Source organism: Triticum aestivum, chromosome 2D (genome assembly GCF_018294505.1).
Source record: "Triticum aestivum cultivar Chinese Spring chromosome 2D, IWGSC CS RefSeq v2.1, whole genome shotgun sequence".
Taxonomy (NCBI): Eukaryota; Viridiplantae; Streptophyta; class Magnoliopsida; order Poales; family Poaceae; genus Triticum; species Triticum aestivum.
In genome coordinates this window covers 129294846-129308374 of record NC_057799.1, presented here as the reverse complement: position 1 = coordinate 129308374, position 13529 = coordinate 129294846, and the positions used below count along the sequence as shown (strand labels likewise).

Here is a 13529-nt window from a genome sequence, read left to right as displayed (position 1 = left end):
ATGACGAGGAGTCTCGAAATGGTCGAGACGTAAAGATCGATATATTGGACGACTATATTCGGACTTCGGAAAGGTTCCGAGTGATTCGGGTATTTTTCGGAGTACCGGAGAGTTACGGGAATTCGTATTGGGCCTTAATGGGCCATACGGGAAAGGAGAGAAAGGCCTCAAAAGGTGGCCGCACCCCTCCCCATGGTCTGGTCCGAATTGGACTAGGGAAGGGGGGCGCACCCTTCCTTCTTTCTCCTTCCCCCTTCCCTTCTCCTACTCCCACAAGGAAAGGAGTAGGACTCCCCCCTATGGCGCGTCTCTCCCCTTGGCCGGCTGCCTCCCCCTTGCTCCTTCATATACGGGGGCAGGGGGGCACCCCAGGGACACAACAATTGATCCTTGAGATCTCTTAGCCGTGTGCGGTGCCCCCCTCCACCATATTACACCTCGATAATACCGTTGCGGAGCTTAGGCGAAGCCCTGCATCGGTGGAACATCATCATCGTCACCACGCCGTCGTGCTGACGAAACTCTCCCTCAACACTCGGCTGGATCGGAGTTCGAGGGACGTCATCGAGCTGAACGTGTGTAGAACTCGGAGGTGTCGTACATTCGGTACTTGATCGGTCGGATCGTGAAGACATATGACTACATCAACCGCGTTGTGATAACGCTTCCGCTGTCGATCTACGAGGGTACGTGGACAACACTCTCCCCTCTCGTTGCTATGCATCACCATGATCTTGCGTGTGCGTAGGAATTTTTTTAAAATTACTACGTTCCCCAACATTGGTTCCATTAGTATTACCCATAAAGAAGTATTTATAAAAGAATACATTCATGTCTTCAGTATTACACTTTAAGAAGACAAAAATAATAATGACAAGCTTTGCAAACAATTTACTCAGAAAATGCACTTTAAAAAAATATGCAGGAAAAATTATGTACTAGTGGAATTTTGGGAAAAAAGGCTTTTCTAAGAATGAATTAACGGCATTGGTACTAACCTTAATAAAGATGAAAAAAGAGAAAACTAAAACAAATAATGACAAAAAATTGCACACTATTTACACCGAAATTTTGCATTTTTATAAATGCAAAAATAAGTATATAATAGTGGATTTTTTGCAAATAAAAGTTTTTAAAATGAAATGAATAAGTGCCATTGGTACTACATTTTTTGGAACGGTTTTTTGGAAGGTATCATTGGTATCATCCTTAAAGAAAAAAGGAAATGAAATCAATCAAAAAAATAATGACAGATTTTACACACAATTTGGACAGAAAACTACACTCTTTTATAATACAGAAGAATAAGCATATACTCCAGACAAGTAAAGAATTACTAGCATTGGTATTACCCATAGTGAAGAAAGCAAATGAAATAAAAACTCAAACAAAATCAAAATAATGAAGATTCCTAAGTAAGGATGAATTAGTGGCATTGGTATTACCCTCCAAGAAGAAGAAAATGAAAAGGAAACTCAAAGAAATAATAACCAAATTTGCACATAATTTACATAGAATTTGTGTCTTTTTATAATATGCAAAAATAGGCATGTAAAAGTGCAACTTTCGCAAAAAAGATTTGTAAGATGAAATGAATTAGTGTCATTGGTATTGCCCTTAAAAGAGAAGGAAAAAATTGAAAAATTGCAAACAATTTATACACAAATTATGCTTTTATAATACGCAAGAATAAGCATGTAATAATGGATTTTTCGCAAAAAAAAAGATTCCTAGTAAGAAATGAATTAGTGGCATCAGTATTCCCTTAAGGAAAAAACGTAATGAAATAAAAATCGCAACAAAATATAAACAATGAAGTTTTCTAGAGAAAAAAAATGAATATATACATAATATAAAAATAAAATAATGGCAGAATTTGCATATAATTTATCCAAAAATTGCATTTTTTTAATAATATGCAAGAATAAGTATATAATCATGAAAGTTTTGCAAAAAATAAGTATCCTAATAAGGAATAATTAGTGGAATCGGTCTTATCATTAAAAAGAAATGAAAAAATAAAAAATAAATCAAATATTGACAAAACTTACACACAATTTACACAGAAGTGTTTCGGAAAAAAATTGCACACATTTTCCATAGAAATTGTGCTTTTTATAATACGAAAGGATAACCATATAATAGAGGAACGAAATTGAAATTACCGTTAAAGAAAGAAAATGAAATAAAATGAAAATTAAAATGAAAATAAAATTATGAATTTTTCTAGGGAGGAATAAAACCCTTTAAGAAGAAAGAAAATAAAAATAAAAAACAAAATAATAAAATTTTCTAGGGGAGATTGAAACCCTCTAAGAAGATAGAAAATAGAAAAACAAAAAAACCCCAAATAATGAAGTTTTCTAGGGAAGAATGAAACCCTTTAAGAAGAAAGAAAATAAAAAACTAAAACTAAAACAAAATAATGAAGTTTTCTATGCAATAATGAAACCCTTTAAGAAGAAAGAAAATACAAATACTAGAACTAAAAAAATAATGAAATTTTCTAGGGAAGAATGAAACCCTGTAAGAAGAAAGTGTATAAGAAACAAAAAGAAAAACAAAATAATGAAGTTTTCTAGGGAAGAATGGAACCCTTTAAGTAGAACGAAAATAAAAAACTAAAATTAAAACAAAATAATGAAGTTTTCTAAGGAAGAATGAAGCCCTTTAAGAAGAGAGAAAATAAAAAAAACAAAAAAAACAAAATAATGACGTTTTTTATGGAATGATGAAACCCTTTAAAAAAGAAAAATACAAAAACTAAAACTAAAACAAAATAATGAAGTTTTCTATGTAAGAATGGAACCCTTTAAGACGAAAGAAAATATAAAATAAAAGTAATAAAAATAATGAAGTTTTCTAGGGGAAAATGAAACCCTTAAAGAAGAAAGATAATTAAAAAATAACTTGCACACAAGTATGCTCTGAAATTGCACTTTTTTAGTATGCAAAAAATAAGCATATACATTGCAATTTTTGCTCTCTACTATAATTTACACACATGGTATATCATACTTGCGTGCATACTTACTTACGAACACAAAAAAAATCTCTAAGAAGAAATCAAGTGTAGTGGCATTGGTACCACCCTTTAAGTGGAAAGAAAGTAAAAATAATAATGATACAATTTGCACATAATTTACACATAAATTGCGCCTTTTAAGTTATGTAAGAATAAACATATAATAGTGAATTTTACATAAAAACAAAGTTTTTAAACAAGGAACAAATTAGTGGCATTGGTATCATCCTTAAAAACAGGAAATGAATTATAAACTATACATAATAAAACAAATAACATTTTGTAAGAGAGAATAAATTAGTAACATTGGTATTACTCTTAAGAAGAAAGAAAATAAAAAAAAAAACTTGCACACAACTTTGCAGTGAAATTGCACTTTTTATAATATGCAGTGAATACACATATAATAATAAAACTTCAGCTGTCGAGTATAATTTACACAAATATTGTATAGTACTTTCATGCATTCATACACATAATAATATAAAAAATTATTGAATTAGCACAAAACAATTAACATTTTTATTACCCTGAAGAATAAAGAAAATTAAAATAAAATAAAATTTTGCACATAATTAGCACATTTTATAATATGTAGAATTAATATATAAGAGTGAAGTTTCTGTACTTTAACATAATTTGTACATGTATACGTTTACACACACTCAACATCTAGAAATGCACATAAAGAAAAAAAACAAAAATCAACTGAAAAATAGAAAAATAAAAGCGTACATGTGCAGAAAACAAAAGCAAATCATGAGGAAAAGCATGCACACAGCAAAATCCAGCCCAAGAACGAAATTGACTGACCCAAAATAGGAGTCAGTCGAATCCAAACAGCCCAGCCTAGTACACCAGCAAAACGTGGCAGAAAAAAGAAGAAAAACTACACAAATCTTAAAGGACAATCCAACGGTCAGAAAATCGACTGACCACAAAACTAAAAGTCAACTGACTGAAATCTAGCTAAAGTGATGTTTCTTTGCACCAAGTATGGTAGAATTTGTGTTGTGTGCAGACCTTTGAATGGTCCTCTTGATAACCAGTGCTTGTTTTCAAGCTTTGTAAAGTTGACGATGGCATGCCTGTGAATGGTTCTTTAAGACTTAACTGTTTGTGAAATGTGAGTGCTGGTCGTACACGAACATGATTGTGCTGGAAATTGATTGATGAACATGCATGGTTGAATTGGTAATGAGCATGATCATTATTGTTTTGAAATAATACACATGGAGCATGCATCTTCACTTTGTGTAGTCCGGGGAATAATGAATCTATTGTTAATGCTTATATCATACTCCGTAGTAGCTCACTGCCTTTTAAAATAAATGCACTACATCCTCGCAGATGGACAATATTTTGACAGCAAGGTGCTTGAAATATTCGTCGAGTTGAGTTGTAATCTCTGAATCCTAGTCAACTGAGTGAGATCCTAACACGAGCACATAGAAGTGGAAGTAGCCTGAGTGCATGACCGACTAACTTTTGTTTTGACAGACAGACTGGCCGAGTGGCTTGGTCAGCTATAGACCTTTTGGTACCCAAGATTAGAATCCTGATTGACTTGAGGCGGGGTCATAATTTTTCCCTCCTGGACTTTAGTTCTGCCTCCGCCAGCCACGCCCTAGAACGCTTTCGACGGGACAATGGGAGAGGAGCGTGCCCACACGACACGAACGAGACCGGCGGCTCAGCCAAGGCGGACGGGCGCATGGGTTGCGCCGCGCAGGTGCTCCGGGTCATTCTCATCTTCCGCTTTGAACGGGATTCCATCTGTGATCGGAAGAGGAGCATGCGGCGGCTGAGCGCCTGCATTGCATGCGTCGGTGCTCGCTGTCCAGCTGGATGTTGGTTGTCGTACCTAGCTAGTACTCCCTCCGTCCGGAAATACTTGTCATCAAAATGGATAAAAGGGGGTGTATCTAGACATATTTTAGTTCTAGGTGCATCTCTTTTTATCTATTTTGATGACAAATATTTCCGGACGGAGGGAGTACGTTCATGAGACCTGCATGGATGGATACGCGACGCCGACGCACGCGCGTTTCGTCCGCAACCTTCCGAGGACGTCCGCAGGTGGGAATTCTAGACGCGCCGTGACAAATTTCAAACTGAACCGAGCTCGTCGCAAAACAAAAAACGGTGCGGCTCAACTAATTTCCAAAGTCTGTACATAGGCAACATACTACGTCGACGTCGAGGCAGCTTCTTCTCCCGTAAGGAAACGAAAACGTTTTATTCGCAAAAAAAAACAAAGGAAACGAAAACGTTTGCAGCAGCACAAGACTCTGGTTTAATATGCCGTGCCGTCCGATGGCCGTTGGCGCTACTACTTACTAGTAGTGGGAAATTGCTTTTAGCCTTTATTCAGGGAAAGATTGCGCACATAAGACACGAAAAGCTGAGCTTTATTACCAGTCTAGAAGAAGAAAAGGCACCTTGGGTTCGGATCAGCGAGCACTAGTCATGAGGACTGATGAAGATATCCATCACGCACATTAATCAGGACATCCGGCTTCAGCAAACATCAGATACTACTTGCCCGGTCAACCAAGCGACGAGAAATCCTACTTTCATCATCAGTGAACCAAACAAAGGCCGGGAAAAAGCAACGTGACAGTCATCGGTAGAGCGCCGGAACCACGGAAATGGAGGGAAGGAAACCAGAAACACGGCTGGCAGTAATGGTGATCCATCCGGAACAAGCTACTCCCACCAGTCCTATTACCCAGTGGTATTTCCTTCCAAGAAACAAACAAGCCCTTCGGTAGCTGGCTGCACACTTGCACTCCCACCGTCGTCCCACGGCAGCAAAGAGGAAAGCTTCCCACGATGATAGCTCATAGACACGGACAGACACGGCTACGCGCAACAACAAATCTGACTCGCACACACACACGCCACGCCACACCACACGGCCACAGGCACAAACCTCGCTCTCCCTCACTCTCTGACCCCGCCCGCTTTTCTCGAGCCCCTTCCGCGCAGAGCACATCGTACTCGAGGGAGTGGAGTGATCAGGGGGGTGCAGCTGGTTCTTGAGACTCACTCGAGCGACCTCGTACTCGATCAGCCATGGCGGCGGCGGCACCGCTCCGGCCCCTCAGGGCCTCCATTGCGCTACTCCTCCTCGCCCTCGCCCTCTCCGCGCTCGTGCCGTCGTCGGGTAAGGGCGCTTGATTTCCTCTCTCTCAAAAAAAGGGTAAGGGCTCTTGATTTCTCCGAGTTGTTCGTCGATTCATGCGCTGCTCGGGCAAGATCGTTCGGGGGCGAGATGTGGGCTAGTTCTAGGGATCCACGGACGGGGATTTGGGTAACTGGCAGTGGGATTTGGTTCGCCCTGCTAATTTTGGTAACGGCGATGATTTCTCCTTCCGCCATAATGTGATGGTCATGATCAAGACGCGATTTTCATCTGGGAATGTATTTTTGGGACGACTTTGTTTTATTGGTTTCCTTTCATGAAATGAAATGAAATCGGGGGCATGCCCCTCAATTAATCACATGATATCGCCGATCTTTAATATTTCTTGCAACCATTGAATTGAATGATCTGTTTTCACGTCAATTACAGTGTTCCTTCACGTAGCCTGAGAGCCTGACTGTAACCGGAGGGATCTCCTGTTCCCCATCCCACATTTCACTGTCTCCCCAAAAAAGTTTGAGATTACAACACTTCTAGGCTTCTCACACCCTTCACTCTTCGCGTTATTTTATTTTATGAAATCGAATTGGTTTCACTGATTTAGGTTTATCCCTTTTCAAGTCCATGTAAGCCATGTAGTACTAGGTTTGGTCTGTATTATGACCAAGTGCACTTAACAGGAAGACTGAGTGGGTGCACACTATTCTGTTTCAAGTCAGCGAAAAACCCGCCTTATGGATGGCATCATGATAAAATTGTGACCTCCACTTAGTATGTAGACGACAGTTAGTGGGAGTAAAATGGGTATAGTTTAATCACTGATTTGATAACTTGATACTGTAAATGACAGCTCCAGTTAGTGTTCATTCAGTTTAATTTATTATGGCCCTTGTTCAAAAAAATCCAGTCCAATTTATGGTAACATGTGATATTTTGTTTTCAAAAACATTCAGTCCAGTTTGAACTTGATAAATGTCTGCTACCATGATATCCTTTCATTTTTGTGGAACCATGCTCCAAGCAAATTTCCTTGGCATTTTGCAGATGCGTACGATTCGCTTGATCCGGTTGGGAACATTACGATCAAGTGGGATGTGAAGAAGTGGAGCCATGATGGCTACGTGGTAAGTAAGCCAGTTCAGTCTGTTCCAAGCTAAGACCAATTCGGTGAATGCCCCTATCGCTACACAAGTCCACAACAGCTTTCTCCATTCTTACACAAGTCAGCAAATTCCATGAGAAAGAATCTTCCATAGGAAAATATAATAGATGGTGCACTGATATTGCAACACTGTATGGAGCTGCAGGCCAAGGAGATGCTAAAATGAAAATGACACAAAACATTTGGCTTCCCTGATATTTTTTTTCCAACAGGAAAATTGGTCTATTTGGCTGATCTTATAACAATCAGAAGTCATATGACACGATGATTTACCGATTTGTTGCAGCATTTAGGGTTTCTTCAGATGTAGCTGCACAACTTATAAGCTGGCAACCTCCACAGTCCATACAAAATCTTTTATCCTGTCCACTAATCTTTTCCAAACTGATGACAAATAAGCTGTAAACTCCTTTTTCCTCCAGGCTACTGTCTCACTCTACAACTACCAGCAGTATCGCCACATCCAAGCGCCGGGATGGAAGCTCGGCTGGGTGTGGGCGGGGAAAGAAATAATCTGGAAAATGTCCGGCGCCCAAACCACGGAGCAGGGCGATTGCTCCAGGTTCAGAGAGGAGCCGCCGCCGCACTGCTGCCGGACGGACCCGGAGGTGGTGGACTTCCTTCCGGGGGCAGCCTACAGCAAGCAGACCCCAAACTGCTGCAAAGGAGGAGTCCTCAGCTCATGGGGACAGGACCCCGCCAACGCCATTGCCACATTTGATGTCACTGTTGGTCAGGCAGGGACTTCCAACAGCTCTGTCAAGGCGCCCACGAATTTCACCCTCAAGGCCCCTGGGCCAGGGTACACCTGCGGGCCTGCAAAGGAGGTAGAGCCTACCAAGTTCATTGACAAGGATGGGGATGGGAGGAGGACGACCCAGGCCATCAGTAAGATCTTCATTTTTCATCATCTACCCTACCACCATTTGATGCATAGCAGTAGTAGTATATTTCAGAAGAAGCTTTTTTTTTCGAAAAGGAGGATAAACCCCCGGCGAAGCTTTTGAACTGTTCGACGTGGTATTCATGATCTTCCTGCCGTGGCAAGAACATTTACTAGCATTTTGGTGATAGTTTGTGTTTCTTTTGTGCAGAGACATGGAATGTGACGTGCACATATTCGCAGTTCGGCGCGGGACGATCCCCGACGTGCTGCGTTGTGCTCTCATCGTTTTACAACAGCACCATCGTCGACTGCAATAAGTGCTCATGTGGCTGCCAAGATAACAGCACAAACCCAGTGAGTTGTATCAAGTAAGTTGAGTTGCATCTGATACAAGAACAGGAGTCACAACTTTTGTGTTCAGTTATATATGTGACTGTTGGGGTGTCCTCTTTGGCAGGCCCAACTCACCTTATCTGGCTTCTGTCGTGCCCGGGGATAGCACCAACATCCCGGTACCTCTCGTGCAATGCTCTCCTCATATGTGCCCAATAAGGGTGCACTGGCACGTCAAGGCTAACTACAAGGAATACTGGAGGGTGAAGATCACGGCGACAAACCTCAACTACCTGATGAACTACTCGCAGTGGAACCTCGTCGCGCAGCACCCGAACTTCAACAACCTGACCACTATCTTCAGCTTCAGATACAAAGATCTGAACCCTTATGGAACAATAAGTGAGGGCTTTGCTTCAATCATCTTCCCCTGAAAACTTATACATTATGCAATGTATATTTGTCTCCATGCATCATTCTGATGATGCAGAGTTAGAAAAAAAAAATGTTCATGTTCCAGCTACTGACAAGTTATTGCTCTCTTGTCGCAGACGACACCGGGATGATGTGGGGCATCAAGTACTACAATGACCTGCTCATGACTGCCCAGCATAATGGAAATGTTCAGTCTGAGCTTTTGTTCCGGAAGGACCCGGCAACCTTCACCTTCCAGAAAGGATGGGCGTTTCCGAGGCGAGTGTACTTCAACGGCGAGAACTGCGTGATGCCGCCTCCAGATGCGTACCCATGGCTGCCGAACGATTCTCATCGACTGTCGGCATCACTTACCATTCCATTCATAACCGTTTGGGCAGCATTGGCATTCTTTCTGGTTCATGTGTAGTGAAGGTCGGTCCAAGGAGGAATGAATACATTAGATGGAATTGCACAGAGGTTTTCACATGATTATTGAACAACCTATCATTGGCTGCCGAACAAAGGTTTAGATGACAACTATCTTGAAGCTCTGACTGATGGTTGTACAATTACTACTGGATGTGCTTTCTTTTTTCTTTTTTGCGGGGATACTTGTTGTGCATTCTAACTAAGGCAAAATAGATACTTAATTCAACGCAAAACATTTTAAATTGTTAATAAAGAAAAAAACACAATAAAGATAGATATTGACTGTACTCCCTCTATTCCTAAGTGCAGTGTGCATATTTTTTTGGAAGTCAAACATTGTTTAGTTTGACCAAGTTTAGTGAGAAACATATCAACAGAAATAATACCAAATAAATACTAGTCCTACTATAAGTATATGTTTAATGATGTATCTAATGATATTTATTTATTATTATAGATATTGATATTTTCCTCTATAAATGTAGTCAAAGTTTGGGAAATATGACTTTTAAAATATTTCATGTGCACTAAACAGAGAAGTATAGAACATCTATTCCCATTGTGGATATGAAAAGCACATTCAGATAAGAGAAAAGTATGTTTTTTGGTCCCTCAAGTTCCCCAAAAGTATAGACTTGGTCCCTCAATAGTTTTTGGTATATATTTGGTCCTTTAAGTCTCAAAACCGGATAAGTTTGGTCCAAAACCAGATTTTGAGCATGTTGACCAGGGTTTGACGGCATTGACCAGGTTTGACCGATGAATAGTAAATTCAAAAAAATATGAAATTTTGTGACAACCAACATGCTTGTGAAAACCAACATGCTTTTCAATTTACTGTTCGTCATTCAAACCTAGTCAAGCGGTCAAACCCGGTCAAACATGGTCCAACCCGTTCAGCGTGCTTAAAATCTGGTTTCGGGCCAAACCTATCTGGTTTTGAGACTTGAAGGACCAAATATGTACCAAAATTTTTTGAGGGACCAAGTCTATACTTTTGGGGAATTTGAGAGACGAAAAACATACTTTTCTCTTCATATAATCATTGCTTTCTATCTTAATATATACACGTAGAGCTCATGCTTCATGTATGCTCTCGGAAAGAAGAAAAAAAAGCATATGCCCATGCAAATTGAGGTTATTTGAAATCGGTTTTGCTAAAGCACATCAGATGTACCCTAAGTATTGCACATCCAACTCCTATGTCATTGATTTACATGAAGATTTGTGCGGAATATTTCTTTTCCTTTTCCTTTTTCTTTTTATGTTTGATTGCACATCTAGATGCTATCTTAGACTCATTTGAAATCTCTAATTTACATCAGCTTCAATAAAGATGGATATGTGCATCGCAATCGCATTGATGCAAAGGCCAGGGTTTTAAACTTTTTCTCGAAAGAAAGAAAAAACAGCAATGAACAGAAGAAAGTGCTATGGGTCAGAAACGGGAGATCGCAATCTGCCGAATTTTTGCTCATGTCCTGCGTGCTCTACTTGAAATGGGGAAAAACTTGCGTTTAATTATATCCAGATTAAAACACCACCGATCTCAACCTTGAAGCCCAAAACGTTCTCCTATGATCTACAGGCAAAACATCATGGCCGCCTCCGACGCTCATGCCATGAGTAGAACCAAGAAGGCGACGACGACGGAGGCGGAGCTCACGAGCGACGCCGGCGCGGAGTTGGGCAGGTAAGGGTAGGAGTCCGGCGGCGGCATCCGGCACTCGTCGCCGTTGAAGTAGATCTTCCGCGGGAACGCCCACCCCTGCCTGAACGTGAATGTGCTGGCGTCCTTGCGCATCAGCACCTCCGACTGCACGTTCCCGTACGGCCCCGCCTCCATGAGCTGGTCGTTGAAGAACTTCATCCCGTAGAACAGCGCCGTATCATCTGCACCCGACCAAGCAGATTAAGATCAAACTCAGTGAGATGAAACGAAGAGAATTGATGGTCCATGGGGATAGATTTGCTTACTGATGGAGCCGTAGGAGACGACGGGCTTGTAGTCGAAGCTGAAGACCTCGGTGATGTTGTCGAGGTTGGGGTGCTGGGCGACGAGCGTCCAGCCGGTGTAGTTGGTGCGGTAGTTGAAGTTGGTGACGGTCACCTTGGCGCGCCAGTAGTCGTGGTAGTTGAGCTTGACGTGCCAGTGGACGCGCACGGGGCACATGTGGGTCGTGCACTGCAGCAGCGGCGCCGCGCTCTGCCGGTTCACGTGCCCGCGCACCGCGGTGACCGCGTGCGCGCTGCTCTTCCCCGACGCCGACATGAGCCGCTTCGAGTCCCGCTCGCTGCGGGCGCAGGTCTTGTGCTCGCAGCCGCACGCGCACTTGGCGCAGGGCACGATGGTGTCGTTGTAGAAGGAGGAGAAGGAGACGCAGCAGGTCGGGTACTTGGACGCCAGGTGCTGCGAGTAGGTGCACGTCACGTTCCACGTCACTGCATGCGCCATTATATTCATCCATCCATGGTAGCTCGTTAATTACTTACAAAACTATTTCATGCATGCATGCATGGACAGAAAAGGAGAGAGAAGGTGAGGACGTAGTGACGTACTGAGGGCCTGGGTCTTGCGGCGGTGGTCGGCGGTGAGGAAGACGGTGGAGGGGACGACCTTGGCGGGGCCGCAGGTGTAGCCTGGGCCGGGGCCGAGGAGGGTGAAGTTCTTGGGGACCTTGACGGTGCGGTTGGTGGTGCCGGCCTGGCCGACGCTGACCTGGAAGGAGGACACGGCGCCGGACGGGTCCTGGCCGTAGGCGGAGACGACGCCGCCGCGGCAGCAGTTGGCGATCTGCTGGTTGTAGGGCACGCCCGGGAGCAGGTCGACGACGGCGGGGGTGCGCTTGCACGAGTGCGGGAGGTTGGCCTTGAACTTGGAGCAGTCGCCCTGCTCCGTGGCCTGCGCGCCCACCATGGACCAGATCACCTCCCGCTTCGCCCACGTCCACCCCACCGTCCACCCCGGCGCCATGATCTGCCGGTACGTCTGGAAGTTGTTGATCGTCACCGTCGCCTGCCATGCACGCACGCATGCAATCGATCGGTTAGTTCGTTCGCATTGTTCCTGATACGGTCGATCAAGAATTCAAGACGGAGAGGATACTCACGACGTATCCGTCTGGCGTCCACGAGAGAACGTCCCATTTGATGGTGATGTTCCCGTTGGGATCCAGCGGGTCGTAGGCCACTGCAATGCACGAGATCAAAACACGCTGCTCAGCACCACCACGAAGCAAACAAACCATGATCGAATTCGCCAAAACACAAGCGTAGGGAACAGGAGGAACCTGCGACGGAGAGCGTGGCGGCCGCGGCGACGATCAGCGCGAGCGCGGCGTGGGGCAGCTCCATGGTGACCACGCGTGCAAGTGCCTGCAAGAACAACCAACACACGTACTCTCACCAGAAGGCGCAGATATTGTGGTGCGCGTGCGATGCCGGGGGCTTTAAGGCAAAGAAAGGGAGCACCGGAGCAGGGCTAGCTAGCGCGCGGCGGGTGGCTTTTTGCAGGAGGTGCATTCGGCGGCAAGCCAAGGCATGCCAGCCACCGGCGGCGCCCGCGCGATCTCGATGGCAAAGCGCCACCAACCTCGATCGGTCTGGCGCTGCGCATGTGTGCGCGCGCTGCTGAACTGATGGTCACATCACATGGGCTCTGATCTTTGGCGATTGGTGACTCGACAGAGCGGCACCATGTCGCCCCTGTGCGCGGGACGCGCGCGGAGTTGGGTATGGTGGCTCGGGTCGGTGCGCGAGCGCGACGTACGTACGTGGCGTGCGCCTTTGGCTGGCCGGCTGGATCGGGGTTTGCTTGCGGTTTGGTTCCTCTCCGGCCAAGCAACGTGGTGGGTGGTCTGGCCGCGCCCGGAGTGGGAGTAGGAACAGTTTGGTTCCTGTCTCGTGGATTCTTTCTTTTGCGGGAAATGGAATTTTGTAGAAACTAGTAGTAGCGGCGGCCGGCCGTTGCGGCTGGTCTCCGATCACGACGCTGCAACGTCCGAACACACCTGAGCATTCTCAAAACGTGTGTGTGTGGCCCATGCCGTATATTTGCGTCCCAAGCACGTAATGTTTCTACGAAAACGATTCATGTTTCGGTCGATTTAATGAGAGCCCTTAGATTCTA

At 44.0% G+C, this 13529-nt stretch overlaps 2 protein-coding genes across 2 annotated transcripts; one reads left to right on the top strand and one right to left on the bottom strand.

The window, feature by feature from the left end:
• The first annotated feature begins 5904 nt into the window (after positions 1-5904).
• On the top strand, positions 5905-9522 carry LOC123052146 (COBRA-like protein 1). Its single transcript, XM_044475252.1, has 6 exons — positions 5905-6194; positions 7218-7297; positions 7758-8223; positions 8430-8589; positions 8679-8956; positions 9106-9522. The coding sequence occupies exons 1-6, from the start codon at positions 6104-6106 to the stop codon at positions 9396-9398; spliced, it is 1368 nt and encodes a 455-aa protein (XP_044331187.1). The 5' UTR covers positions 5905-6103; the 3' UTR covers positions 9399-9522.
• Positions 9523-10726: 1204 nt separating this feature from the next.
• On the bottom strand, positions 10727-13122 carry LOC123052145 (COBRA-like protein 6). The gene is made up of 5 exons (XM_044475251.1): positions 12691-13122; positions 12511-12590; positions 11960-12416; positions 11378-11842; positions 10727-11293 (listed from the first exon to the last, which is right to left on the bottom strand). Exons 1-5 carry the CDS (start codon positions 12752-12754, stop codon positions 11016-11018), a joined length of 1344 nt encoding a protein of 447 aa, XP_044331186.1. The 5' UTR covers positions 12755-13122; the 3' UTR covers positions 10727-11015.
• Positions 13123-13529: the final 407 nt, after the last annotated feature.